The 27,488-nt window shown below is 53.0% G+C and overlaps 1 protein-coding gene across 1 annotated transcript; it reads left to right on the forward strand.

Moving 5' to 3' along the window:
* The first annotated feature begins 791 nt into the window (after positions 1-791).
* MYMK (myomaker, myoblast fusion factor) lies at positions 792-8,089 on the forward strand. The gene is made up of 5 exons (XM_059865352.1): positions 792-926; positions 3,255-3,369; positions 5,853-6,001; positions 6,798-6,914; positions 7,919-8,089. Exons 1-5 carry the CDS (start codon positions 792-794, stop codon positions 8,063-8,065), a joined length of 663 nt encoding a protein of 220 aa, XP_059721335.1. The 3' UTR covers positions 8,066-8,089.
* The last annotated feature ends 19,399 nt before the right edge of the window (positions 8,090-27,488 follow it).

Raw genomic sequence — 27,488 nt, forward strand, 5'->3', positions numbered from 1 at the left:
GCTGAGGGCATGGCTGGGAAATGTGACTGCACTGAACTGCACGGAGGGCACGTAGGCACTGGCAGCAGGCGTTGGGTGCTCTGTCGCATCAGCTCCCCCCCCCATGTCTGCACCCACCCAGGTGTGCTCCCGTGGGGAAATCAAAGGCAGGTTTGGAGCTTGGTGTGTGTTTCTCAAGTGCACAAAGGTCATAGGATACATCCCGCTGTTTAAAAACCCTAGTGCCTGCCACATAACAGTTCTTCCTTCGTGGAAATGCAGAGCAGAGAATAATAAAATAATGCAAGGGATCTACAGGGATCACGGAGTTCAGCTCCTGACCCAGCACAGGACAGTCCCAGGTCCTATTCCTGGCCGACAGAGAGGACAGACCAGTGTCCCTCCCCTTTGTGAGGAAAGAAGATGAATTTTCCCTGCTGGACTGCCCCAGCAGCTCTGAGCAGAATGCAGGGTTGGGATGTCCCCATGAGGAGCCAGCAAACCCAGAGTCTGAGCTCACCCACCATGTACCCAGATCCAACACCCAGCACAAGGCGTGCAAGGACAACATTCCCTTTTCCTCCTTTAGAAACACCCAGGACAGTTCTGGGGGCTCAGAGCATCTGCTGCCCGGAGCCACCGGCTGTGTCAAGAATTCGGGATGAGACAGCAGCGAGGGCTGGGGCGGTGGCAGCTGTTCCCTGCCCGCAGCCCTCCTGCCACCAGGGCATTTAAATTTTAAAGCACACTCCCCACTCCTTCCTCCACCATTCCTGCCCAGCTCACAGGAGCTGCTGGCCCACCAGGCACCCATGGGTTCGCTGGTGGCCAAGCTCCTTCTGCCCACCCTCAGCTCCTTGGTCTTCCTCCCCACCATCAGCATCGCGGCCAAGCGACGTTTCCACATGGAAGCCATGGTTTACTTCTTCACCATGTTCTTTGTGGCGGTAAGAAGTTCTCAATTCCCCCTCTCCCTGCATGTTTTATCCTCCCTAATGCCCCCCATAGCACTGAGAAGCTGATTCACCCAAGAGCAGCCAGCACAACCCCTAAAATATCCTTTTTCAGTGATTTCCCACCGTGTGTGGTGCTGAGCAGCTGATTCTCCAGTTTAGGATGTCCTACAGTGTGGCCTTACAGAGATTTAGTGATGTTTTATGACTGAGATTAGGGAGAAGGTCTGGGTGCAAAGAGCCTTGACTGATTTGCAATGCTTTGGAGCTGGCTTTTCTCTTTGTTTTACAGCTGCTAAGTGGCCATGCTGAATTTAGGCTTTAAATTGCCTCCAGAATCTCTTGCTCTGCCTCTGTCATTGTAGCCAAAAGCACATAGTAGTCAAATTATTGATTTTGCAATTGCCAGCTGGGGATGGGAGCAATGCTGGAGTCAGGGGAGTTTCTGCACTGGGAAAGGAGAGACTAAAACAGGCTGAAATAGAATAATTATTAACCCTTTGTGGGTTGAAATGTGTCTTTTACCAGGCTCTGATTCCCTGGCCTTCCTATGTGTGGAAATAACTAGTGAAGAAATGTCTGTACCTATATAAAATATTCCTATTCCTGCTCCCAGCCATGTGCTGCCCTGGGCTTTGTATGCCTGCTAAGTGACTCCATACAGACAGCAGCTGAGCACCCAAAGCAGCATTCCCACTGGAAAAAATATCTCCTGTTTGACAACATTTCAATGATCTGCTAAAGAATATGAAGGAAACAGCTCAGCAACCCAGCTGATGTTGCATTTCCCACTAATCCCCATCCGTCTCGAGGCATCTCATGAGGGCTGCCAGGTTCCTTGTAGAGAGAAACTGAGGCAGGGAGTAGATAAAGGATCTTCCCAGTGAGAAAAGCTCTTCCACATGGCTCAGAATCAGGCTGGTCTCCTATTAAGGGAGACAGAAAATCCTTGACCATTTGAGCTGATTAAAGCACAAGGCAGGGGGAGAAATTCTGCCAGTTCTATAAAAACTACAGGAGCAGTTAATATGAAAACACCCCTGAGCCCCCTGCCCCAGCTCCCCAGGGAAGCCAGACATCTACAATTTCATTTTGCACTGGGTCTGTGTCTGCTCCACCTCCCCAAGAAGTCAGTAGGAAAATTGGCACAGGTTTCGATGGGAGGTGGAACAGGTCCTCTCCGAAGAGACTGAAGAAGCAAAATCTCCCTGAGTGGGGAAGGGAACGAAGGGAAAGGAGGAGAGGCAGCTGCCAGCATGGTGGGGAGGGGGTTGGAAGGGCAGCAGCTGCTGCTGTTGCATTTTTTGTAGCATCCCACTCCTCCTCCAGCAGGAGAGCTGAACAGAGCAGTGAAAGCACATGGCCATGGCAGACAAGTGCCAGGAACACGCTCTGCCTTCCACCCTTTCTTCTCCCCGGGCTCCAGACTCCCCAAGCCCAATCTCAAGCAGCGAGAAGAATTACAGCCATGGTGCAATCTTTTCTAGAAGCTGCAGCCAGCCAGAGGGCTCACAGCAATTCCCATTATAAATTATATCAGCATCCCCACCGGGCCGTGACAGCGAGCAGCGTTCCAAGGGCGCCCGGCCAAGCAGAGCAGGGACTTCTTCAGAAACAGCAGAGCTCCCTGGTGCTGCCACTGCAAAACCTGCAGGGCTGAGGGCTGGCAGGAAAGGGAGAGAGCCAGGCAAGCACTGGGAGCGTTCCTCTGATTGCACTGGAAAAGGTCTCTTGGAGTGGTCTCCATTTATGTTGCATGACAATGGGGTTTTTTGCAAATAACTTAATCAATGAGTTAATGGGCAGGAACTGGTGGTTTTTAAGGGAATGCACTAATGAGTGAATTCCCCAGTATTCAGAGTCTGGCCATATAAACCCTGTTTAGCCTGGACAGTGACCTGGCATCCATACACATTTCATCAGGACACTCATTCTGAATTGTTTTACAAGAATCTTTCGCAATTAAAACCACAACCCCAGAGTCCTCCTTCTGCTGGAGAGGCCGTCCCCCAGCGCCCAGCTCAAAGCAGCTTGGTCATCAGATTGCAAATTCTGGCCAAGAGGCAAATTAAAGCCTGTCTTAGTTTGTACTAAGAGAGAAGAATGCTGATTCTTGGGCAATTTGCAACCGGGAATGATGACATTATCACTCAAATATATTCGTTACTGCATATCAGTGTTCCTGCTGTAGCTGACACTGTTCTGGCCTGGCTGGCCATCCTCTCAGCAGCTACACTATTTCAAACCAGTTGATAAAGCTTTTACCTTACTGGTAAGTGGGTAAGAAACTGGTTTTCTGATAATTTTTTTCTTTTTGAATAGTTTTACCACGTTTGTGACGGCCCTGGGTTATCAGTGCTGTGCTTTATGCGCTACGACATCCTGGAGTACTTCAGCATCTATGGAACAGCCCTGTCCATCTGGGTGTCCCTGATGGGTAAGAACTGGTCTGTTGTGGCTCCTGAAAGCTGCACCAGTGGCAGGAAGGGCTGGATTTGTCAGGATGGCTGATGGGACAGTCACTGGGGACATTCCCAGAAATGCTGCTCGCTCTGAGCTCCACCTGAACTGCCACTGAGACTGTCCTTTGGGGAAGTCAGTCTGTGCTCTGGATTAATCTGGTTTTGTATCATTAACACCTTGGAAAGTCTTTGCAATTGGTGGGGTCCAGACATGGAACTGTCCTGAGTGGTGGCTAGGGACATTTTGCTCCAGGAGATGAAGAGCTGTGGCACCTGCTGGTGCTGTTGGTCAGGTGCTCCTCTGTCTGCACCAGCTCTCACGCATGTCCTCTGCTTCAAATGACAGTAACACACTGGCAGCCTTGTGCTGCAGTTCAAGGCAGGACAAGACTTTGAGATGACTGACTCTGAAACCTCATATACCAGGGAATTTCTCATTTCCCCTCATTTTCCCCATACCAGGCCCATCAGCTTGTCTTGCCTCACTTAGGGGCATTAAGAAATGCAGAATCTCCCACTTCCCTTGGTACATGAGAATCAAAGTGGTTTAGTCAAAACAAATATAACTTCCTGGTTTATCAAAAGCCTGGTCTGGGCTGATGGGAATATTAGATCTGCTTAGAAAAAGCAAAAATTTATTTCACTTCCTTTTTACTATAAATCTTACCCTTTGCCCTGTTATTCAGTTTTCCTTTTCCCCACATTTGCTTCACTCTCTTTTTCCTCATTTTGTTCCTTTTTTGCCAGCAAAACAAAATATCATAGAAACGGAAAAAAATACAAGGAAGACGAAAAGTTCAAACTATCATTTTCCCATTTTGTCACCATGAGTTTTGGAAAGATCTGAGTATTGATGGCAGGAGAAGACAGCAGGGTCAGGGGAGAGAGATGTTTCAACAAAGGTTTTGCTCGAAAATTTGGACCATTTCTAACCAGTGCCACTCCAGACAGAGTTCCCATTTCTCCCCATGATAATCTGAAGTCAGCACCCCAATTTTCAGCCCCAAAATGGTCACAGGATTTTCCCCTCTGCCCCCACCAGGGATGGTACAGGACCTCCAGCAGGAATGGGGTTCCTGCAGCCTCAGAGCCCAGCACAAGCAGGGCTAACACCCCTCAGCTGGCCAAATTCATCCTGTGGGGATGCAGGAGCACCCCCCCTTTGAGGGCATGCAATAGGATAAATTTATCACTCAGGGAAAAATATGTGGAGAAAATATTACCCTTAGAAATGGCTCTGTCCCATCAAAATGTGAGTCCCAAGGGGGCTCCCCCTCTGCCCGGGGCACCTCAGCGCTCTCTCTGCTCAGCTAGAAAAGGCAACGAGGCAAATGATTTCCAAAGGGCATTTTCAGTGGATAACAGCAGTGTCAGGGTAGGTCAGAGCTGATCCAGACACTTTGGCTCCTTGCAGCAAAATTCAACTTGATTGCTTCATTACTGCGTTCAGAAACCTTGCAAAAAAATACAAATCCTGGACTAGGAGGTTTAAAATATTGACCCTCTGGGAAACAACAGAGATTAACATGCGGACATTATCCCTTAGCCAAACTCCCTATAAAAGCACGATCCAAGGACATGGAAGGTGTGGTGACTGAAGCCCAGGGAAGCCTCTCACTGTGGCTTGTAAAGCCCCAGTGCACATGTACGGACGCAGACCCTCGGGCAAACTTCCCGGAATGCAAATCCAGGACAGCCATAACACAGCTGTGCAAGCTGGAAAAGCATGGAGCCCACTGGGATCCATAACTTTTATCAGTTATTACCCCATTCTGTGCTAAACAAAAGCCTCTAATAATTTACTCACACTGGCCACTTCCAGCTTGCAAACCCCGGGCAGGTGCCGGGGTGGCCGGGCAGCAGGGACCCCATGGCATCAGTGGGGGAGTTCCACTGCTCTGGGGTGGTGGAGCCTGTGCCAGAGTGAGCTGGCAATTTTGGGAAGGCTGGAGATGCAGGATGAACCCAAGAGCTGATTGTGGTATTGCAGGGCATGAGGGTTTTTGCAATCACCTCTGAATTCTGGGGCAAGGAAAAGGGAAATCATAGAGGGGTTTAAAGTGGGAAGGGATTTTAAAGATCATCTTGTTCCAGCTCCTGCCATGGACAGGGACACCTTCCACTGTGCCAGGTTGATCCAAGCCCCATCCAACCTGGCCTGGAACACTTCCAGGGATGGGGCAGCCATAGCTCCTCTGGGTAGGGAATCTCCTTTATGCTCCTCCATGCAACACTGAAATAAAACCTCAACAATCATCTCCTGGGCCCACCACTCAGATGCCTCAGGATGGTTTGCTTTGCCCCATGTGCCTCAGTTTCCCTAGCAGTGTGACATGAGGAGAGCAAACCAGACACAGACGCAACCCCGGGGTGGGGAGGAGAGACCCCAGGAAGGCTTTGGGGGAGCAGCTGAAAAAGGGGAGCTGTGACCTGGTGCTCCCTCTTCTTTGTCCCTCAGCCCTGGCAGAGTTTGACGAGCCCAAGAGATCAACCTTCATCATGTTTGGTGTCCTCACCATCGCCGTGAGGATCTACCACGACCGCTGGGGCTACGGCGTCTACTCGGGCCCCATCGGGACGGCCGTGCTGGTGATCACGGTCAGATGGGTACGTGGGGCAGGATGGGCTCTGTGGGGTGCTCCTGCTGGGCAAAGGGCTGAACCCATGCCAGTGATTTCCTCCTCAAGATGCAGCTCTCAGTCTCACAGTGATTCCTCCTTTAACCTGAGCAGAAGGCAGACAGCAGCCTCTGTGATAAATGCCAGATTCGATCGGTCTGAGCAATCTACCACATCTGCTGTCCCTGCATTTCTAATCAGGAGGAACGTATTTATGGAGTTTTTACAGCTACTCAGGGGCAGAGGGATCTGGTAAAGTGCCCCAGATCCGGGGAAGATGTGGATAAAACCATGGTGATAAAGTGGGGAGGAATCTGTCTGCAGTCTGCCTGAATCCAGCTGGGACAGTCGGGCACAACGCTGCAGTCTGTGCCCCACTGTGCTGTGGACCCAGCTGGGAATGAGGTGGGGAAGCCACTGCAGGAGTGGGCAAGGAGTGATGGGATAAAAATTGCAGAAAGATGATGCCAAACATCGTGGAAATACAGTGGGGCAAGCCCCAATTATAAACTGTCACTAAGCCAGCAGCTAAAAGCAAGTGGCCACCATGGGGAGGGGTTGGGCAAGGAGGAGACCAAGGCATGGGAGCACCCTGCATCCTGCAGCCTGCAGATGCTGTGCTGGGATCTGCTCTCCCACAGCTGGGTTTGTGAGGAGGGCACACACTCCCTGAGCCGGCTTTGGGGCTGAATATTTAAAAAAGCTGTGTTACTACAAGGAATGAGGGTGGAGCAGCCAGCTAAATCCAGGTGAATCCACTTGGTGTGCTCTCTCCTTCCTCCCAGCTGCAGAAGATGAAGGAGAAGAAAGGGCTCTATCCCGATAAGAGTGTCTACACCCAACAGATCGGTCCTGGCTTCTGTTTTGGGGCGCTGGCGCTGATGCTGAGGTTCTTCTTTGAGGTACCTGTGTGACACTCACCCTCCCTGACTCTACAAGGTGTGAGGGACATCACCAAGAGAGGGACAGCCCCACTCACACCACTGGGCTGCATCCAGCCCTGCAAAAACCCAGCTCAGGCATGAGGCTCCAGGGGTGGCGTGCTGGGGACAAGGGTCCCTCCGTGCTTTTCCCCATCCCCTGATCCATTCAGAGCAGGTGTGACAGCAAGTGGCACACGGGGTGATGCTCTGTCTCTTTTCCCTCCTTCAGTGAGTGACAAGGACAGGGGATGTGCTTTCCTCAGGCACACGTAGTCCTCAGAATGGCTTTGTCAAGTGCGAGCAGGGATTTTTGGAAACTGGGCACGGGTGACTTAAGGACACCTCACAGCGACGCGGCAGGGACTGGATCCAGCCCAGGCATGGCCGGATCCAGAGCTGGCTCACGCCAAAGAAAAGACTCTCAGTGACTCCCAGGGGCACTTGATGCTGTGTTTATATCCTTCTCCTCCTGCTGCTGGCCAGTCCCCCCATCCTGCTCGGAAGGGTCCCGCCGGGCAGGCGATAACCCCCCGACACAGCTGCCGGCCGTGCCTGCGCTCAGCCCCGCCGTTACGGCTGCTCTGTGCTTTGGGAGCTGCGAGATACAACCTCACAGGCATCCCCAAGGATTATTTTTCAAAGCATTTAGTAATTGCAAATTCTAGCAGAACATAAAAATGTCACTTAGCAGAAGCCGCCTCCCCGTGCGCCCCGGCCTCGCCGCCGCGTCCTTTGCGGGGTAATGAAACACTTCATTCAAGAATCGGGAAATGTGCAAATTAGAACGTGTTAAATCCCCTTTGCTTTAGGGTTCTTTTTTCACTGGAAATCCTTTCTTCTCTGACAGCAAAGGGAGGCAGAAGGTTCAGGAGTATTTTTTATCCCCTTCCTTTTGGCTACTTGTAGAAATTTAATGTCGCGCGCCTGGCGCGAGCCCCCGGCCCTGCTGCTCCCGCTTCTCACGGCGCTCTCCCTGCCCACAGGAGTGGGATTACACCTACGTGCACAGCTTCTACCACTGTGCCCTGGCCATGGCCCTCGTGCTGCTGCTGCCCAAGGAGAACAAGAAGGCTGGGAGCGCCGGGACCCCCGCCAGGCTGGACTGCTCCACGCTCTGCTGCTGCGTCTGAGCCCCCGGGCAGGCCGGGCACACGTGTTCCTGCCCCTGGATGATGGAGGGCTGCAACCAAGAGGAAAATGCCTGCCTGCTGGGTTTTCCTCTGGCATCTTTTCCCACCAGCTCTGTGCCCGCTCTGGGATTTTCTCTCCTGGGAAGTTTCCTGGGTAACCTGGTCTAGTGGAAGGTGTCCCTGCCCATGGCAGGGGCGTTGAAACAAGGTGGGCTTTAAGGTCCCTCCCAAACCATCCTGTGATTCACCTTTCCACCATCAGCCCTAGCAAAGCTTGCACTTCCAGTTTGGTACATATCCATATTCTCCGTGGAGGAGCACTCAGCTGGGCTGTGACCTGTCCCCTGCCCCAGGAGACCCCCGCCCTCCCAGGCCATGTCACCCTCTCCTGGGCTGTCCCATGCACTGACCTGGCAGGACCCAAGTTGTCCCCTCCGTGCAGGTTTGCCCAGCCCATGCACACAAAGCTTGGTTTGCAACATCCAATTAACAGAACCTGTATTTTTTGTGAGATATTAACTATTTTATTTATGCATTCTCTTGATGTAAATAATATATACTAACAAAGACCTTGCCAGTGTGCAATGCCAGCATTTCTTCAGCAGGGTGGGAAACTTTCCAGCTCCACTCAGCTCAGTCGAGGGCAGATGCCAATTCCACAGCAGAGCTCTGGGCACGGCCACCACAGCCCCTCAAACCTGGAGGGACCTGCAACACTGGGCACTTTGTCCTTGCAGACCTGCAGGCACAGGCAGCAGGTGCCTCATTGGTATGGAAAGTACATGGAAAATGAGAGGCAGAGAAAAGAAGATCCTGGAGGGAGGGGGGAGGGCTGTAAGCCTATAACATCTCCTCTAACAGACTATTTACTATAGCAGAAGTGTATGATTTATTTAGACTGTCTGGGAAAAAGGCCAAGACTATATGTCATGGACAATTAGAGCAGTATTGATATACAGAGATGTCCACAGAAAGCCCACATTAAGCCTGGGTTCCTCTGGAAGAGAAATCCACCCCAGTCATTCATCAGAGCAACTTCCTGCGACGGGGCAACAACCAAAACTGAATGAGCTTCCAACAAAAATAGAAATGAATTATGAACCCCCAAGCATCCAAGAGTCACTGGCAATCGGTGGCACAGCTGATGCAGCTGCATGCAGAGGCTGAGCTAGCAGAGAGCTTTCAAAGTGTTCCCCAGCACCTAAACCACACAGCTCCATCCCTTCCCAGCATCCAGCCCCCAGGATGTTTACAAGATGCTCTCAGGGTTTGCGTGCAAGGCTTTCCTCGTTGCTTGCACGCTACTGGAGCTCTCTGCCATGCGAGGGCTGCTCAGGGTGGCCCCAAAAATCAGGCCCAAGTGCTCTGATTTGGAGTGAAAGAAATAGCTCAGCACTGCCTGCAAGAGATGCTTCTGAGGGTGCACAGCAGCTTCCTGAGGGGTCACCCCCATGGGCATCCCATGGCCCCGCTGGCTTTTCTGGGTGTTTGTCACCAAAATGCAAATACTCAACACTGACCCCTCCCAGAATCCTGCCCAGCAGTGCCAGCAGCCTCCCTCTCTACCTGCAGCCACTGATCAGAGCCTCCTTCACCCCAGCAGCTCCTTTTGGGACTGTTTGGTCCCTCCTGGGCTGCAGTGACAGGCACAGCCCTGCAGCAAGCCCTGGGGACATGAGCACTGTGGGCATGGGGGGATCCAGTGCTGGGAGGAGGGCACTGGGTGACCATGACACCCAACTGGAGCATGAGGGACCAAAGGTTGGCAAACCCCATGCAAACACGGAGGGCACATTACCTGAGGAGCAACTGAGTGGATAAAACCTCCTGCTCCCACCTGCCACATATTCTGCTGCAAAACCAAAAAACCCAAATTTTCTTGCACACAGCAAAATGTTTGCTTTGTCCCCTCTTCTCCCTGCTGACGCCTCAGGGTGATGCTCCAGCTCTGCCAACCATCCATCCCTTCAGCCAGCACCCAGCCTTGGGGCTGACACACACCTGGGCACACCCACAGGGTCCCTGCCCTGGCACCAGCCCCGAGCTGATGGCAGCACCTGGCACCCCAACACCAGAAGAAGGTGCAGGGCTGGATCCACTACCCCGGGCAGGATATCCCCTGCAGCACCAATGCAGGGAAATATTATAAACATCTACAGCAACGTAGACAAAACAGTCTCTTGTAACCTTTTAGCGCTGCCGAGAGCTTTGCCTGTAAGAGCTCTTGAGTCCCTGCCAAAAATTCTGGCTGTTTTCATAAGAGTAGGTGTTTTCGTCTAAGGTGCAGTCTGAGTGCTGTGACCTTTGTCATGTCTGCTACTGAAATTTCCTGCTTCTCTGTTATTCTCTTCTTTGGTAAGACGATATGAAACCCAAAACTTTTATTGCCCCTTTTAAAGTGTCTTTATAGCTCCCCGTCTACTTCATATACTGTCTTACTCTTCAATGCTGGGATATTACTTATGGGATCCGGGCTTGATGCTGCAAAAGGCATTTGGGTTTCACAAAGCCCAAACCGCCAGGGCTTTTTTAAGATCAGCCAGAGGGGGGGGAAGAAAAAAAAGGCAGAAAAAAGGAAAAAAAGGAATGAGAGGGGAGGGACTGGGCTTTCCGCTCCGGAGGCATCGGCATCTGCTACCAGCGCCGTCTCCCCCGCCTCTGCCAGGCCTCCCCGGGCACAAAACCCAAAATTTGCTTTGTGTCTGGGTCAGCATGGGGTGCCCACGGGGCCCGTGGGGATGGCATTGCACAGCATCTCTTCCCCTGCCAGCTGTGCCCTGGAGCTGGCAGCTCAGATGTGGCCGGACAGCACAGCTGGTGCCAAACCCGGTGTGCAGCAGCTGGGGCACATCTGCCCTGGAGCTGGCATTGGGGGAGGCCAGCCCTGCTTGGGGGGCTCCCTTGCACCCCATTTCCCAGCCCAGTTCTGCTATCAGAGCAGACACATGAAGGATGTGCCCCTAGGGAAGGGTCGTGGGTGCCAAGGCTCCGTGCTCCCAATCCCGTCCCTCAGGGTGTGGATTGTCCCTGTCATCCTGGTGACAGAAATCCCTTGGGATCTCATCTGCACGCTCCCCGGCATCCCCACTGCAGTGGGAGCAGGGACCTGGTGTGCCAGAGGGGAGAGGGCTGTGGAACTGTCCCCTCCAGGGGACATTCCCCCACACTTGCCTAGGGCAGGGCTGGCGCGGGAGGGAATCAGAACCTACTCCTGCTGGAGAGGAGGCTTCCAGAGATGTCTAGTCAGGCTCAGCGCCAGCTAATCTTCCAGGCAAACTTTATCCAGATCCTTTTGGCTGCAGAAAGTGAAAAACCAGCCAGACCCAAACATAAAAGCCTGGTTTCTGCTGCCAGCTGCATGGGGCACTCCAGAAAAGGCCTTATCACCATGTGATTTTGAGAAACTGCTTTGGGTTTTCTTCCTCATGCTGCTCTTCCCTCCTCACCCTCCCATCGCCTTTCCTCCATGCATTTTCAAGTGTTGAAAGCACCCAGGTTAATGCAGATGGTGGGGCCAAGGTTTTTTCCTCGTGCCCACTTAGAAGCTGTCAGGCCCCAGTGACACCACCCCAATTCAGAGAGTGGTGTTGCTCCATCCTGAGGCACCAGGAGCTCACTGGGAGCAGCCATCTCCCTGGAATTGCCAAAGGAACCAAAGTTTCCCCTGGAAATCCAAGAGTGGTGGTGGGGGCAGGAGCTCTGTGGGGAGTCCAAGGGAGAACTCCTGCCCTGGGGTCTTCCATCACCCCCCAGCTCTGATGAGCCTGTGCCCTGGGAGAGGGATAAATCAGGTCTGCAGGGGCAAAAGGAAGTCAGCAGCCATGTCCTACACAGCTCTGGGCTTCACAGCCCCAGGACATGGTGCAGATGCTCTGTGAGAACCCAGCCTTGTCCATCAGCCTGGAAAAAAGGGAGGTGGAGCAACTGAAGCACCTATTTGGGACCACTTGGTATCTCTCAGCTTTGCTCCAGCTATCCCAGCCCCAATGAACAGCCTTTTTGGATGTAAAAAGAAGATCTCCTGCGCTGCTGAGCAGTCAGAAGGCACACAGGAACAGCAGGATGGAGTTAGGGCAGAGGCAACCACAGGAATCAGTGAAGTGGCACCTCCTGTGAGGGTGCAAACCTGCCTAACCCAGCATTTATGGGAGAAAAAACACATTAATGCATCGGGATTCTGCTTAAAATGCCACACTGTGGTCCAGCACATTTCTCTTCCCTCCTCTTTCCTCTCAGCAAGATTCCCAACCCAACCTCCCAGCCCAGCTGGTGCGTGCAGGGAGCCCCATCCAGTGCCACTTGCAGCACTGGGGTAATTTTGGGGCACTGCAGACTGAGCCACTCAGCTCTGGGGTGTTTTGGGGCACAGAGGAGCTCAGCTGCAGCACCACAGCCAGCCTGGGGTCCTGCAGGGAGCCCCTCACACTCTCCCAGGTGCCTTTTTCCCCTGCAGCACCAGACATGGACATGGCTGCGGACTCAACCCAAGGCACCAAACCCCGGGGCAGGGCAGATGTGACACAGGGATGCTTCCCCAGCTGCAACACCCCTCTCCAAGCCCAGGTTTGGTGTCTCCAGCCTCCCCACTCCTCCAGCAGAGCAGTGCCAGGTCCAAGGCTTTCGGTTTAGGCCAATCTCCCAGAAATTCTGTCATCATGCAGTGCATCACGCACACTGCCGGATCCGCATTACACAGAGCGTGGCTCTGCTCCAGCCCCTCTTAAAGGCAGTGGAAAAACCCTCCCTCCTACAATGGGAGCTGGCTCGGGCCCTGATCTGACAGATAGGAGTTGTTCTAAGCTGGGAATATCTGGTGGCCCCTAAGTTTCTCCTGGAAAGGGACAGGGCAGGGGGTCTGCAGAGCGGGTGCTCCCGACCCCGCAGCCGCCTTCCAATGAGCGTTTAATGAGCCGTCGTTATCTGATCCACGCGCTCCAAACGCAAGGAAAACGCTCAGGTTTCCAACTGCACACATCACCTGATGCTCATAAAACGAGCTGATGTGTCTGGGAAGCCCCAGACCCAAAGACACATTATTTAAATGGAGGGGAAAAAAAGTCAATTATGCTTTAAAAGCACCCGTGTGGGCAGACAGGGATGGTGGCTGCTCTCCCCTGCTTTCCTCTGGTTTTCCAGCGAAGCAAACGTTCACTGATAAAACTCACAATCTCCTTATAAAGGCAGGATCGTTTTGCCTGTAAAAGGGAAGGTTTGGGGGAAGTTTTACACACGTCTCTCCTCTCTTTATGTCTTTATTTGCATTTTCATTTCCACAGTAGAGGAGCTAATCTGAATGGAGCAGGAGTGAGGGTCCAGGTTATAACCAAAGTATCAGGTAGCACCCTCACATCTGGAAGGGATTTTGACACAACTTCTCCCAGACTGTTACAGACAGTTTAAAAGCAAAATCTGATAAATAGCAAATGTTTAACAAGTCAATAGGAAGCTGCATTTGCAAGAACATGTGGCTCTAGCCGGCCTAGCACCGCCGCACTGCCAAGGCCCTCCAAACGCATCCGCACACATCCCTGCAGCACACAGTGAGGGGCTGCCGGGCTCTGCCCCGGCCAGGCTCAGTTACAGGGGAAGGATTAAACACAGATGTGTCTTTGTATGGCCAGACATCTCCAGCTTCAAAGCCTGAGAGGGTCCCGAGCCTCCCTGCTCTGGTGGCAGGGACTGGATTCTCCTTCCCAGCCTAAACTGAGCCCTGCTGGTTTCCATGAGCCCCCAGCCTGGTGTTTATGGTGGGAGGGGGACAAAGGGAGCTGAAGGGCCCAGGAAAACAGCACAGAACCCGTTGTCACAAACCTCCTGATGTGCTGCCCCTGCCACAGGAGGTTTTGGGGCCGATGAGGCCCCACTGGGGTCACTGCACTGATGGTCACAAGCACACAAGGTCTCAGCACCATTTTGCACAGCTTGGCATCCCAATCCACAAGGCAGAGGTGGATCACACCCATTTTATACCAATTTACACCTTTAAAACTCCTTTTCCAACCCTTGGGAGCAACAGCCTCCCCAGGACAGAGGTCACTGGGCACACAGGCAATGCTCTCCTGAGAAAAAGTGCCACAGGACACAAAATCCTTTTCAGTGTTGCAACCCTGCCCGGTTTGGGGAGACATCATTCCCAAAATGTGGGAAGAGGCATTAAAAGGGAGAGAATTATGCAAGGAGGGGGGTGCAGAGGGGGAGACAGAGGAATAAGAAGTGACCAGGAAAACCACCAGAAACCCTCCAGGATGCCTGCCTATATTTAAAGATAATATGTCCAGCCCTCTTGCCAAGTCCCACTCATTTGGAGCCGTGCTCATGTTTTGGATTAATTTTAAGGCAGTTCCTAAAGCATCTCACTCGCACAAGGAAGAATTTTTGCCTCCTTGGCCAAGGTGACCTTTTAAAAAATCTCACTCACTATTTTTCAGCCTCTCACTCATTTAAAATGATCATTGCCCGGCTGCTGCGGGGCACTCAGTGCAGACAGTTTGTGTTCTGGCACCCTCCAGCCCCACAGAGCATCCTGGGTGTGAGGATGGGGAGCCAGGGAAGGATTTCTGAGCAAATCAGAGCCCTTCCCTCAGCTGTGAGCATCACTCAACCAAGCACTGAGAGCAGAAATAGCCCCTCCTGTACACCCACATCTCCCCAGGCCCCCACCGTGGGCTGCTCGACAGTTTTCCCTTTAAACTCTTCCAGATATTGGGGTTTTTGAACTAAAATATTGTGTGGACACATGAAGGTGCTTTTTGTCTGAGGAATGTTGTCCCCAAATGGTGACTGTCCTGTGGCACAGGGGTTTTCTGCTCTGAGCCTCCCCAGAAGGAGCCACCTCAAGCTGTGCCCCAGCTGCTCAGCCTCTGCTGGGAGGATTCATCCCAGAGGTGTCATTCCCATCTCCCAGCCACAACACTGAGACAGTTTTGGAGCAGAAACATGAGAAGAGCCATTCCCCAAACCCCCACCCAGCCCACCTTCTCACCCAGGCATCTGCAGCATCCAAAGCATCCCGGAATCCAAAGTGTCCACGCAGGGATTTCAGATGCTTCCCATTCAGCTCCAACATTTGCAAAATGCTCAGCCACTGACTCACAGAGGGCCAGGACAGCCACAGCCCTCACTGCACCATGGCAGGACTCAGTACACCCGCCCAGAGGGGTTTTTGACCAAAAAAAAGGGATTTTGGGGAGCCAAGAGACCCCAGGTACCACACAGGTTTCCCAGCACACCCAGGGTGTGGGGCATGGAAGATGCTCATTTTTGGTGATCCCAGATGCCACACTGGGGTTTTGAGGGAGTGATTGGAGCAGTGGAGGGGAAAAGCACCATCTGTGAGGGATTGGGAAGGGGGAGAGCTCAGTGTGGGGGTGCAGAAGGTGCAGGAAGGGAATCCAGAGGCTGCAGGATGTCACTCAGCTGCTGCTTGGGCTTTTGGGAGCCAAACAGGTAGGGCCAGACACTTTCTTCACCTCACACCTTGAGCCCTAAAGATCAAGAGACAACAGCAGTGATCGGAAATTGTCCCTTTGGCTGGAAAAAACCCCATAAATCACAAGATCTCGCTGTTCCCCGAGTCCAAAGGCACCAAAAGCAGCATGAGGACATACTTCCCACAGCAGCTCTGCTGCATGAGCATCCCTCAGGCCCTGGGGGAGCCCAGACACAGCCACAAAAATGAGACAGATATTTGGGGTTTCAGCTAAGCACGACCAGCAAGAAAAGTTGAGCTTGGGTTTAACTGGATTTGGGAGATGAAGTTTTAGGGCAGCTTCATGGTTTTATTTAAAGCAGCTCAACCATAACCTCACCCCTGGAGGGAAATGCAGAAATTCAAGGTGCTTCTTGTGCAATAGATGCTGCTCCCTGCTCAGGCAGGTCTGGGATAGTGCTCAGAGTTTTGCTACATCCCTGTCCAGGCTAAAGGAGAGACCACACACAAAACGTTTTCAGGATGCCAGCAGCTGTGCACAAAGCATTTGGTTTACATTAATTATGTCTGGACAAAAAAAATAAAAGGGGGAGAGAAGGAGAGCGAGCGAGTGGAGGGCAGGAGGGATGCAGGGAGGCTTCTGCATGGTGCTGATAAGATCTGCTCTGATCCCACCTGGAGGCCACAGCACATGCTGGGTGTCTTAACACCTCCTGCCACCCAGAGCAGCCCTGTGAACACCTCGGGGAGTGCCAAGCACAAACAGAGCCCTTACACTCTGAAAGACTTTGTGGGACCCTGTCCCCTGAGCTTTGCTCCCCTTTCTGTTTCCTTCTTTCTCCTTCTCTGAGCAGAAATGTTCCCAAGAAAGCCCAAGGAAGGTAAAGCAAATTCTTCTTCTGGCAGCTGCCAGGGGGGAAAGCAGCACATGAGGGAGGAAGAGATGGATGGGAAGAGGAATCATTAAAACCAGGAAAATCCCCTTTGTTCCACAGCTGTGCAGAAAGCCCAGCAGGGGCTGAGCAAAGCCCTTCCCCACCTTCTCTCCAGGGAGCAGTGGGGACTCTGCAGGGCCAGGACCTGCCACCCCCCTGTACCAGACCAGACCTGTGTCCCCCTGTCCCCTCCCCAAGGGCAAAGGAGCCTGGTGAGGTGTAGGCTGAGCCTGCCTTGCCCTGGGCAAAAAGACTGGATGATCAGATCCCCACAAAGTAAAAGATCCCCACCATGAAAGGTCCATGGTGCTGCTCACTGGGGGAGAGGGGAAGTGCTGCTCTCACCTCAGGCTGCACCAGCATCACCCCACAGACCCAACTCCCCACAGAGGATGCCTGCTTACAGGGACTGGGCTGAGGGGCCACAAGAAGCTGCCTGTGACCTCCAGCAACTGCACCCCTGCCATGCCCTGCACATCTTCCTGCCCCCCATCCCCATCCCATGCATCGCCCCTGGGCTCTGTGTGCCCACTGGCACCCCAGCAAGTCCCTGAGCAAGGAGCTTGCTGTGACAGGCGCTGCACAAATCCTAAATCCATTCCCATCCCCCAGCAGCCACCCAGCCAGGTCCTGCTCCAAAACAAGTGATGTCAGGTGGCAGCACTGCCAGGCACAGGCAGCTGCAAGAGCTGTGCTGCCATCCCAGAGGACTGCAGTGGTCAAACCCCTCCCTGCCAGCAGCTGCCCCCTCCCAAAACCCGCTGCTCTCGCTGCTTGATGAATTTTGGCGTTGCAGCGGCAGCAGCAGCGTCTCAGGGGGCCCAGGCTGCGCACGCCAGAGCTGGACTGACCCATGTCAGAGGTGATTAATTTATCAGGCTTTTGGCACCCACCTCTCCCAGCCAGAAAAACAATATCCCAAATTCCAGGCCCTCCCGCCCAGCAGATGTGTCTGCGGCCAGGGCGGCCGGGCCAGCCCCGCTCCAGGAGCCGCTGCGGGGATGCAGCGCCCGGGGCTCCCGGTGCCGGCTGCTTCCTGTGAGAAACAACTGCTCCCTTCGAAAATGTAAAGAGGTTTATTAGACCTTAACGAAAATACAACAAAGGACTGAGTAAGGAAAAAGCTGCAGCGCTGGGAGCTGCCCCTCGTGCACACCACGTGGCTGGGTCGTCTTCAAGATGGATGCTCAGGCTTTTATACCCCTGGGGGTTGCATCAGCCAGCCCTGGCCCTTCCCAAAGTCTGTCAGGCAGCTCTTCTTTGCCATTTATCAGTGCAAACTGCTTTATTGCAACTGGATTGGAGGTTAGGTGTTGCCATGCCCACCCCCTGAGCACCAAGCTTTTCCATTCCCAGCTGCCCCATGCAAGGGACACCTGTGCAGCTTCTTTGTACCTGTCCTAGACAGCCCAGGCTGTCTGATGGCAACAGTACAGGGTGGGTAAAGGGAACTGTGGGGAGAACAGAGAACATCTAAACCACAATAACATTACTAAAGCTTTTCCTAATATTCACACAATAGTTACCTTTTAATTGTGAGAGCCAATCATCTCATTATCCATCCATAACATTTCCCATCCCTGTAGGGAACCCAGGGCACAGCCTCCTCTGGGAGCAAAACCCAGGGGGATTTGTGCTGGGCTGGCACCCCCTGGGCCCAGCCTCTCCCCCTGAGGAGGAGCAGGATGATGGGGTGTCACCTCACCCAGCCCTCCAGCCCAGGATGAGCAGCAGCAAAGTGTCACAGCACTCAGCAGCCCTTGGAGCATGTCTGGGTTTGAAGAAAGCAAGCATTGATTCAGGCCTAATTAAATTAGCATTAATCTGTTATCATCAGGAAAACACGCCAGGCCTTGAAGGGACAGATTAACAAAGTTGTTGTCGTTAGTGGAGAGGGTCAGAGGATGGGGATGGGGCACAGCATCACTGGGGGTGCTGCTTGAGCCCTGAACTCTCCATCCCTGCCTCTAGCAGGGTTTAAAGCAGGAAATCAAGAGGGCAGTGACATCACTCAGATGTTGCAGAGCACTTGGATGTCAGGCAACCAAGAAATGGGAGATTTTTCATCCTCTCCCCCCACTCTGCTGCCTCCCCCTGGGACTCCAAGGAGGGATGAGAGCCCCTTTGGAGCACAGGAGCAGCCAGTCCTGCCTCCCAGCACTGGCCATGGGGAGACCTGCTCCTGGCCCAGCTCTGAGCTCTCCCTGACGTCAGGGTGAGGGGTAGAGAGCGAGGACACGGGCAAACAACCCATCATTTATCCCCAAAAGGTCACCAAGCACCTTGGAAGGGGCTGGAGCTGGATCCCCACGGCCCAGAGGGGACCAGTGTCTCCTCGAAGGAGAGGTTTCACAATTCATCCCATTTGCTCGCTGTGGCATTTTCATCACGGTAGTCCGACTTATGCAATTACATAAAAAACATCTAATGAAATCTCGGTGACACAAAACATGAACGTTTATATTGGCCTCCCCGTGCCGCGGAGTTGATTTTGGCCGGGCCGTCCAGACAGACATTCTGCATTCTTCAGAGATTAAGCACTGAAACGCTCCGGAGAAACCCAGCTGCCCGCTCCCCCTGCAGCCGCGCCGCTAATTCCAACCACATGCTCGGGAAAAGGGAATGAATCCCTTCCAAACACACGGGCACCGCCGGGACCCGGCACCCCGGGCACCCCCCGAGGGCATCCCGGCCCTGAGCACCCGTGGATGCTCCTGAATAAACAGCGCGGTGGGGCTGAGAGCTCGGAGGGAGCGGGGATGAAGCAGATCCTGCAGTGGGATTGTTGTGGAATTAAAGGAGGAATGGGTAAGCCTGCCTGTGCCACACCTCGCTGGGTTATCAACCAGCTTCCAGAAGAAATCGATGAGCCCCAGAGGCTCTGGGCAATGGAACCTTCATCCCGGCTTTGGTTGCCACCTCCCCACTTTAAAAGTTCTTCTGCCTCCCATGAAAACTGAGCTGATCTTTAAAATGAAGGGGAAAGAAGCAGAGGATGAGGCGTGGAGGGCAGGGAGTTTGTCCTCAGCTGTGCACAGAAAGCTGAGCAAGGAGTGACAGCCCTTGGGGAGCAGACACCCCATCCTGATATTGCCACATCACCCCCGAGATGTGAGTGAGCCCCGAGTGCCCCAGAGCACAAACACTGGGTGATGCTTCTTGAGGATGGCCACAGCACTGAGGAGCAGCCACCCTGCTGTCCCCAGCCACCACAAATCCCTGCTGCCCCCATGGCCATTCCTGGGTTTTAAGTCTCAGAGCAGTGATTCCACTGCAAATCCCCATCTCTGTGCCTGTTGCATCCTGAGGAATGCAGCTCATCTGTGGATGGGCTGTCCAGAAAGGCACCTGTCACACCAGGTGACACCACCAGAGCAAAAGCCAGTGCAGCAGTGTTTGCAGAGCTCCAAACCCTGCACAAACTGGTGCAGGACACCTCACTGGTGGCCCAGGACAAAGCAGGGCAGATCCCAGCTCACACCACCAGCAATTCCTCCAAGTATTGGTCAGCTCAGGCACAGGGACCAGCACTGCCTCATTCAGACGTGGCCACCAGGCTCTTGCCCCACACCTCTGACCACATCTGGAGCTCTTGGAAAGCCCCAAACTCTTTTGTGACGACAGAGGGTCTGAAGCACAAAACCCACCAGCCCCAGTCCCTCAACCAGCACGCTCATCTTAAGGGCAGAAAATTTTGACACGGGCAAAACAAGATGTGAGGGCTGAAACTGCTGCTGGCACTGACCCTGCAACAACAAGGGGGGCTCAGTGAGCAGCAGCCCTCTCCCTTGGGCTGTAGCCCCCTCCCTTGGGCTGTAGCCCCCTCCCCTCTGGCCCCACAGGGTCTGCCCACACGGGATATCTGCAAAGGCTCTGGCTTTATCGCCCTGCACAGGAGGAGGAGGAAAGGCTGGAGGGGGGAAGAGGGAGAGGAAAAATAGCCCCTTATTCCACTTTCATCAAGGAAGCATCCAGCCATCCAAAAAATTTAATGTCATATTTTAGCAAGAAAAACAGCTGTTGTGGTACTTTAAGGCCCAGCATATTTTGGCCAGAGCTGCATGTTGTGGATATTGGCTGAGTCAAGGTTAGCTGTTAAAAGGCAGAAATTCTAGACCCATATGAAGAAACATCGCGTTCCTCTATATTCAGATAATATTTACTTCCAAGCCTGTTTTGTTTTGTTTTCTTCTCCCTCCTGGAGCGAGGCCTGGCCCTGGGGCTGTGGCTGCCCTTGGCATTGCTGCTCCCTGGGCAGGACAGAGCAGTTTGGGGGCGATGGGAAAAGCAAGGGAGGCTCAGCCTGGCACCTCATCCTTGAGCTTCACCCTCTGATTTTCAGGCCTGCCAGGCTTTGTTTGAGCCATGCCTGGTGCAGAGGGACAGAGAGAGGGACAGGAGCTGGGATGGAGGTGGTGGGTCCATCCCAGCAGCACAGGCACTGACAGGGGGTCAGTCACGTCCCCATGGTGCCACAGCAAGGATGGGGACAGAGGAGATGCCACTGGTGCTATGGCACAGCAGCCACAGGCCTTTCACCACTCAGCTTGAGTCAAATTTCATTCCTCCCAAAAGGGGAAGATGCCAACAAATCCATGGCAGGAAAAGGGGGAGCAAGGTCCCATGCCATCAGTCCTCAGCTCCCCAGGAAGGGTAGCTCTACCCTGGATAAGGTGCCAATTTTAACCCTACAAAACTTTAGTGTAGTTTTAACAGAGTGTTTTGCAGCTTAATCTTTTTATAACTTTATTCTGTCAGAGCAAATCTATTTCCAAGTTGTCACCCTTTTCAACACCAGTACCCAGTGCTGTCCCCAAACTGGCCATGCCCAGGCTGTCAGGGGACAGGCAGGGTACAAAAGTCTTTGTGAGGCAGCTCCTTCCAGCTCCCACCTGTGCTGTGAGAGCAAACAGAGCTCCTGGGGTGACCAAGGTGGGGCAGGGATGAATTTCTACTGGAAATGAAACCCCAAAACCCCAAAGAGAGGGGCCATGGAGTCCCCAGGTCCCCAGACCCGTGCGAGCACTGTGCCACCCAGGCTGGAAGTGACTCATCTTCTCGTAAAGCTGGTTTGCTAAGGAAGAAAGAAAAGCTTTTGCCACGAAACAATTCCTCAGTGCCTGCCAAGCTCAGCAGGAGCAATCCATGCTGTCTCTGCTTCCCTGGAGCACCCCACTGTGGTGCCACCTTCGGAGCTGGACCCTCATCTCCCTGCAGCACCAGGGTTTTCCCCTCCACTCCCCACCCCATCCACGCCAAACCCTCACCACAGAGCCACTGAACACAGCCCCACATGGATCACTAAACCCAGACACTTGGAGAGGAAAGGCTGCAGGTGAAAAAAAAAAAAAAGGAAAAAAGAAAAAAAAAAAAAAGGATTAAAAAAAAAAAGTCCAAGGTGGAACCGCAATGTTTATAAAATGGGTCACTGAATTATACATAAAAATATTTTCCTTGTGGATGCAATTACTTCCTGGACTTGTTATTCCACAGATGCTTAAGTTTGCCTCAAGCAGCTCCAATAAATGCTTTACAGTCTGCAAGATCAACAGTAGCAGCGCTGGAGCGGATTGAGCAGCGCTGGTTCAAATTTGTCAGAAAACCACACAGTGTTTTCATGCGCACGTTTTAGAAACCCAAACAAAACCATTCCCAACCGTTGTGCTCCCTTTCCTCACGCTCCTTAATGGCTTTCACATGAGCTCCTCCAGACATGGGCACAGCCCCAGGGGCTGCAAACACCCAAAAGCTCCAGGGAGCTGCCGGGAGGGGACAGGGACCGAGGAGGGGTGACACCTGCCATCCCTGCTCCTGGATTTTCACATCCCATCCTCCTGCACGGTCTGGCTCACCCGTTAGGGACCCGGGGGGCAGTGGGATGTGCAAGGGGCTTAGGAGGCTTTCCCAAGGGAAATGAGTTTTGGGGTCAGCCCTACCTGCAGGGTGACCAAGAGTTCAGGGGCTGCAGGGCACAGGAGGCCTGTGGGGTTTAAAAGTGCAGGGACAGCATCCCAAAGGAGCTGCAGCAAAGCTGGTGGGAAGGGAAAGGAGCTCTGTGGCACGGGCACATGGCTCTGAGTTAACTCCCATGGCAAGGACACGTTTTTGGGGTTTTTTCTCCTCTATCCAGTCACAAAATTGAGAGAAACTCAAAGTTGTGAAGGTGCCTGAGGATTTTTCTTAATATATGTAGGGCTCACCCTAAAGGCCCCGGAATAAAATCCTGGTGCACCATGAGCTTCCAAAACCTCCAATCCACTTTGGTTTAAGTGAAGATATTTAGTGTCACTTTCAGTGATATCAAATGGGAAAGCAATTGAGGGCTGGGGTGTTGGGAACAACCCAGGATCACAGGACAGGACACTGTTATGCCATTAAAATAATGTAATATCTGCCCAGAAATCCTCAAGGGTCACTGCAGGACTAACAGGTGGCTGTAACAAGATTATCCTATTTACAGATCTGCAGCAGGGCAGAAATGTGCTTTCAAGTCTCTGCTTTCACTCCAAATTTAATCCACGAGATTTTCTGACAGCAGGATAAACAGGTTAAAAGGTGCCTGTGAGAATGGGCTTATCAGAAGCTCCTGATTCTTCTGCTTTGAGGGTGCAGCTGCCTCCCACTGGCCCTTGTATGGGAATCCCAGCCCATCCTGGCCTTTTTGTAGGATACTGCAGCAGAGGGAGAGAGTATCAGGTCTGCCCAAAATCCCAAATTAGCCACAAAATCAATAAAAATAAATTAACATTCCTGCCCTGGATCCCAGCCAGGGGATGGAGCAATTCAGAAGATGGGGGTGCAGTCACCAGCAAACGGGTGCAGGCTCTGTGGGTCCCAGTGCAAAACCCCAAGGAAATGGATGTGGCCAAAGGTGGGAAAAGCAGGGACCCTGCCCCTTGCTCCTGGGTGTGGCCCTGACAGGCTTCTAAATGCCAAGAGCATTTTCCTTCCCGGGGCAAAGCAGCTGGGGAACACCACACAAAATGTGCCCCGCAGGGTGTGGGATTTCACAGGGGCTGGCTCCCCCCAGCTCCAGCTCCCTGAGCCAGCAGTGCCCGGGCTGGAGGGGTCAGACCTGCCTCAAGGTGTGACTGGGGGCCATGGGCAGGACAGGGCAGGGACAGGGCCCTGGGGACAGCCCAGAGAGCATCCCTGGCACCCTTGGCCAGCCCCTCAGCACCTCAGGTGTCCCCAGCTGCCGGCGTCCCCTGGGCTCAGCACCCCTGGCTGGAAATGGAGCACCCCTGACCACACAGCTCCTGTGAGCTCTCCCTGGCTGCTGGCACACTGCAGTCCCTCTGTCCCTTGCCCTGGCACCCTCCACCCTCCCAAGCCCTCCTGATTTTGCCATTTGGAGCGGCGGGCAGGCTCCAATGTGTTCCTCATTAGGAGGAGCAGACAGCCCAGCGAGTCTGAGCCCTAATCTCCTTTCCAGTTGGTGTCCCTCAGCAGATGTACAACAAGTGCTGGGATATTTTAGTGGGCATGTGTGGGACAGAGCCACTGGGGTTTTTTTTTCCAGCCAAGGGGGATGGATAAAACGCTGTGGCTCCAGGCTGTGATGGACAGCAGGTCCAGGGAAGGCAGCTCTGCTGTGGTTTATTTTACCAAGGGCTTTGCTGGAAGAAGTGGTGATGAAGTTAACAGCCTGCAAGCCATAATTGGCTCACATTAAAGCAAGGAAATGATATGTTTTGTTTTCCTCTTTTTTTTTTTTTTTTTTAATCATATTAAACAGGCAAAACCCACACAGAGCCAAAGAAGGAGCAGGCAGCAGCACTCAGGAATTTAGGGGGGAGAATTTTTTTGTCCCAAGTGTAAAGAAATCCAGTCCTTGCCATCAAAGAAAAAGTAATTTCAACTTCAAAATACCCAGCAGAAGTGGGCAAGGGAAGGGGGATCCAAAAAATTCAGGTTGTGGCATCACAACAGGCACTGCTCCAAAGCCTGGCCCAGCAGCTCCAAAGGGACACAGGAAAAAAAAAAATACAAAAGGTGTACTTAAAATTCTTCTTCAAATACTTTTATTTATCCTGCCACCTGCCAGCAAACACAGGGTGTCAAAAACCTTGCTGGTGCCTCTGGGTGTGCAGGATATTTCCTGCATTTGTTCTTAAAATTCAATTTTTAGCCCCTGTGGCTGCATCCTGATGTGGGCTGAGCCTGGCAGTGGCAGAATCCCCATCCCAAGGTCACAGGTCACCATCAGCCTCTCAAGCCTGCCCTGGAGACATCCCTGCAGGGATCCCCATGGATGTGCAGCCCTGTGCTCACCAAGTTCTCACCCAGCACCCAAATCCTGTCCTGGCTCAGCACCAGGGCACTGAGAGCCACCAGGCCCCATCCCAGCTCATCCTGCCCAGCACTGGATTTTGGGGAAAACCCAACAGCTCAGCAGCCCTGGGGACACCCAGCCCTGCATTTGTCACTGCACAGGTGACCCCAGTCACAGCAACCTTGCAAGGCAGGACAGATCCAAGGGGTGCAAGGACACCCAGGGATCCCTCCCTCTCTCAGGAGCCACCACAGCCCTGGGGACATTCAGGATCCAGAAAAGTGCCCTGCCCTGACACTGTTCACAGCCAAAGCTGTCACTGAAGTCACAGTGAGTGACAAAGTCACCACATGGCACAGGAAGGGCTGGAAACCCAGAACCTTTCCCCACGTCCCCTTTTTATGCAGTGTCCCAGTTTCACTTGTACCCACAGCCACTGGAATTTGTGGGTCACAAGGTTTCATGTGACATCAAAAAAAGTCCCCCAAGCAGGTTAAAATATCCCACTTTTGGTACATTCCCCACCCAGCTGAAGGGCACACACACATCTTCCAGCTCATCCCAGCTCCTCAGGTAGCCAGGCTGGAAGTGGACACTAAAACCCCTCACTCCAAGCATGAGGACATGAACAACTCTTCCATTTGCATGGCAATAAAGAAATCCCTTAAATTCAGCCATTTTCCAACTTATAAACAACAAAAAAACCCCAGATAACCTCAATGGGAAATTCTAACTTTGTTTGGAAATGTCATTTCCAAATGGCACATGAGAAATCACACTCGGACCCAGCCCTGCTGACAGGCAAATATTTATCCCCACAAAATTTCCACATAAACCCATCACTTTTGTCAGTAGGTCTGGACACTGGGAGCAGAGTGGGAAGGCAGGGAAAGGGAAGCCAGGAGGCACAGGAGCACCAACCCTGCCCAGCAGGTCAGAACCACAGCGAGTCCCTCTTAGGTCACTGCAAGCTCCTCCAGCCTCATTCCGAGGCAAGATGCAGCTTTTTCCAATGCATTCACAGCAAAGATTTAATAGGATTTCCAAGCTATTTGCACCTTTTTTCCAATACATGCAGCCCATGCCAGCCTCCCTTCCCAAAACCTGCAGCACTCCATCATTCAGCTCCGTGTTGGAGCGGGGAGGATCCTGTCCCACACACATTTCTCAGTCTATCAGGCAGAGTTATTCCTCTGCTCTGTGTTTGGATACTCACAAAGCCATTACCATCCTTCTCATGCACATCCATCATCAGGCCTTCAAACTCCAGAAAGCCCTAAAAAACTATTTTCCACTCACCATGCAGCCTGCCAGGCTCTGCTCTTCTACTCTGCGTTCCTTCATCCATCGAGAGACGTTTCAGCAAGTTCAGAGTCCGACCAAATAAACAGATGGCAGCCTGAAAGGTGGTGATTTTCTGCTCTGGGGGGGGACTGGGCTGAGGGATTCAGCCAGGGAAGAGCTGAGCTCTGTCTGCCTGGTTGGAAAAGCTAACCTGGGTTCCAGGTGCTGATGCCCATGGGGAGCTGGGGGTGCAGACGTTATTTTCCAAAGCCGTGGGGTTTTGGAAAGCTGTGGGAGGAGCAGCTGGAGCTGCTTCCTGAGCTGGGAGTCCCCCAGTTGCACCTCCCAGGGGTGTATCCAACACCAGGCCAGACCCCAACAAGCACCCACCTTCACCCCACGTGTCCCCAGCAGCCACCAGCCACCTCCTGTATGGCTCTGCCAACCCAGCACACGCTGATGTGCAAGGAATTATTTCATAATTTCACCTCTGCACCACCCTGATGGCTCCTCAGCAGGAACCACACTCCCCAAAATCACCCACCAAACAGCACCATGCTGCAAAACCCCAGCTCTGCCCCAGCCTCAGGATGTGGGGGATGCAGAGAGAACCATTCCTGCCCCAGCCCAGGGCAAACCAGCCCAGGGACTGCCCCAACCCAGCACAGACACCAGGCGTTCTTCCATCCTGATCCAGCACTCACCAGCTCAGACTCACAGCAAGATTTATGAAAGGATGTGGCCAGATGAGCGATAGAGATGGATAGCCCTGAGGAGTGACTGATTTCTCCCTTACAAGAGGGATAGAAATTAATTTATGAATTGGGTTAGTTGAGTTGCCAAGTGGCTTTGATGCTGGTTATTTTTTTGCATATGTTCGTGATCTATCTCCCAGCTGTTTGGGGGGGAGGAAGGTCCTGGGGAGCTGGAGCAATGCATCACTGAGCCGAGGCAGCCAACAGCTCTCAACAAAACCAGATTGCCCTTTAATCAGCCAGGGGTTGCTCTGCTTTCCCAAAGTGGGCACCTCAGCCCTCCCCAGTTCACCCTGGAGCTGTTCTTGGCTGCAGACGAGCAGGAGCCACTGCCATGTGAGGATGGCCAGGCACAGCCCACCAGAGACAACCCTGCCCCTGAGTCTGCTCTCACCTCACCCACCCCTTGTCTGTCTTGGAAGGACCCACAGCAGGTCAGGGAGATCTGGGGCAAGGTGGTGGATCCTTTACTCTTCACCAAAAATGCACTTTTAGGAAAAAAAAAAAACCCACTGGGCAGAGGAAGGATGTGGAGCAAGGAGTTGTTCCACCACACCCGAGGGACCTCTTCCCTCAGGGGACACTCAGGGACAGACCAGCCCAGGGGCTCAGCCCCGAGCCAAGAGCAGCACAGACAGCGGCTCCCCCCGAGCAGCTCCCTTCCCAGAGTTACAGGTGCTTGGAGAGTTTTCAAGACACAAAGTAATTTCCTGCTTGAAGCAGTTGACAAATCTGCAGAGAAACT

The sequence above is a fragment of the Haemorhous mexicanus genome, chromosome 21, assembly GCF_027477595.1.
Source record: "Haemorhous mexicanus isolate bHaeMex1 chromosome 21, bHaeMex1.pri, whole genome shotgun sequence".
In the NCBI taxonomy this organism is placed as follows: domain Eukaryota; kingdom Metazoa; phylum Chordata; class Aves; order Passeriformes; family Fringillidae; genus Haemorhous; species Haemorhous mexicanus.

Excerpts from the sequence above, each read along its gene's own strand:
- MYMK (XM_059865352.1), top strand. The coding sequence starts at position 792 with ATGGGTTCGCTGGTGGCCAAGCTCCTTCTGCCCACCCTCAGCTCCTTG. Across the intron at positions 927-3,254 it reads TCACCATGTTCTTTGTGGCG|TTTTACCACGTTTGTGACGG; the intron begins GTAAGAAGTTCT and ends CTTTTTGAATAG. Across the intron at positions 3,370-5,852 it reads CATCTGGGTGTCCCTGATGG|CCCTGGCAGAGTTTGACGAG; the intron begins GTAAGAACTGGT and ends TTTGTCCCTCAG.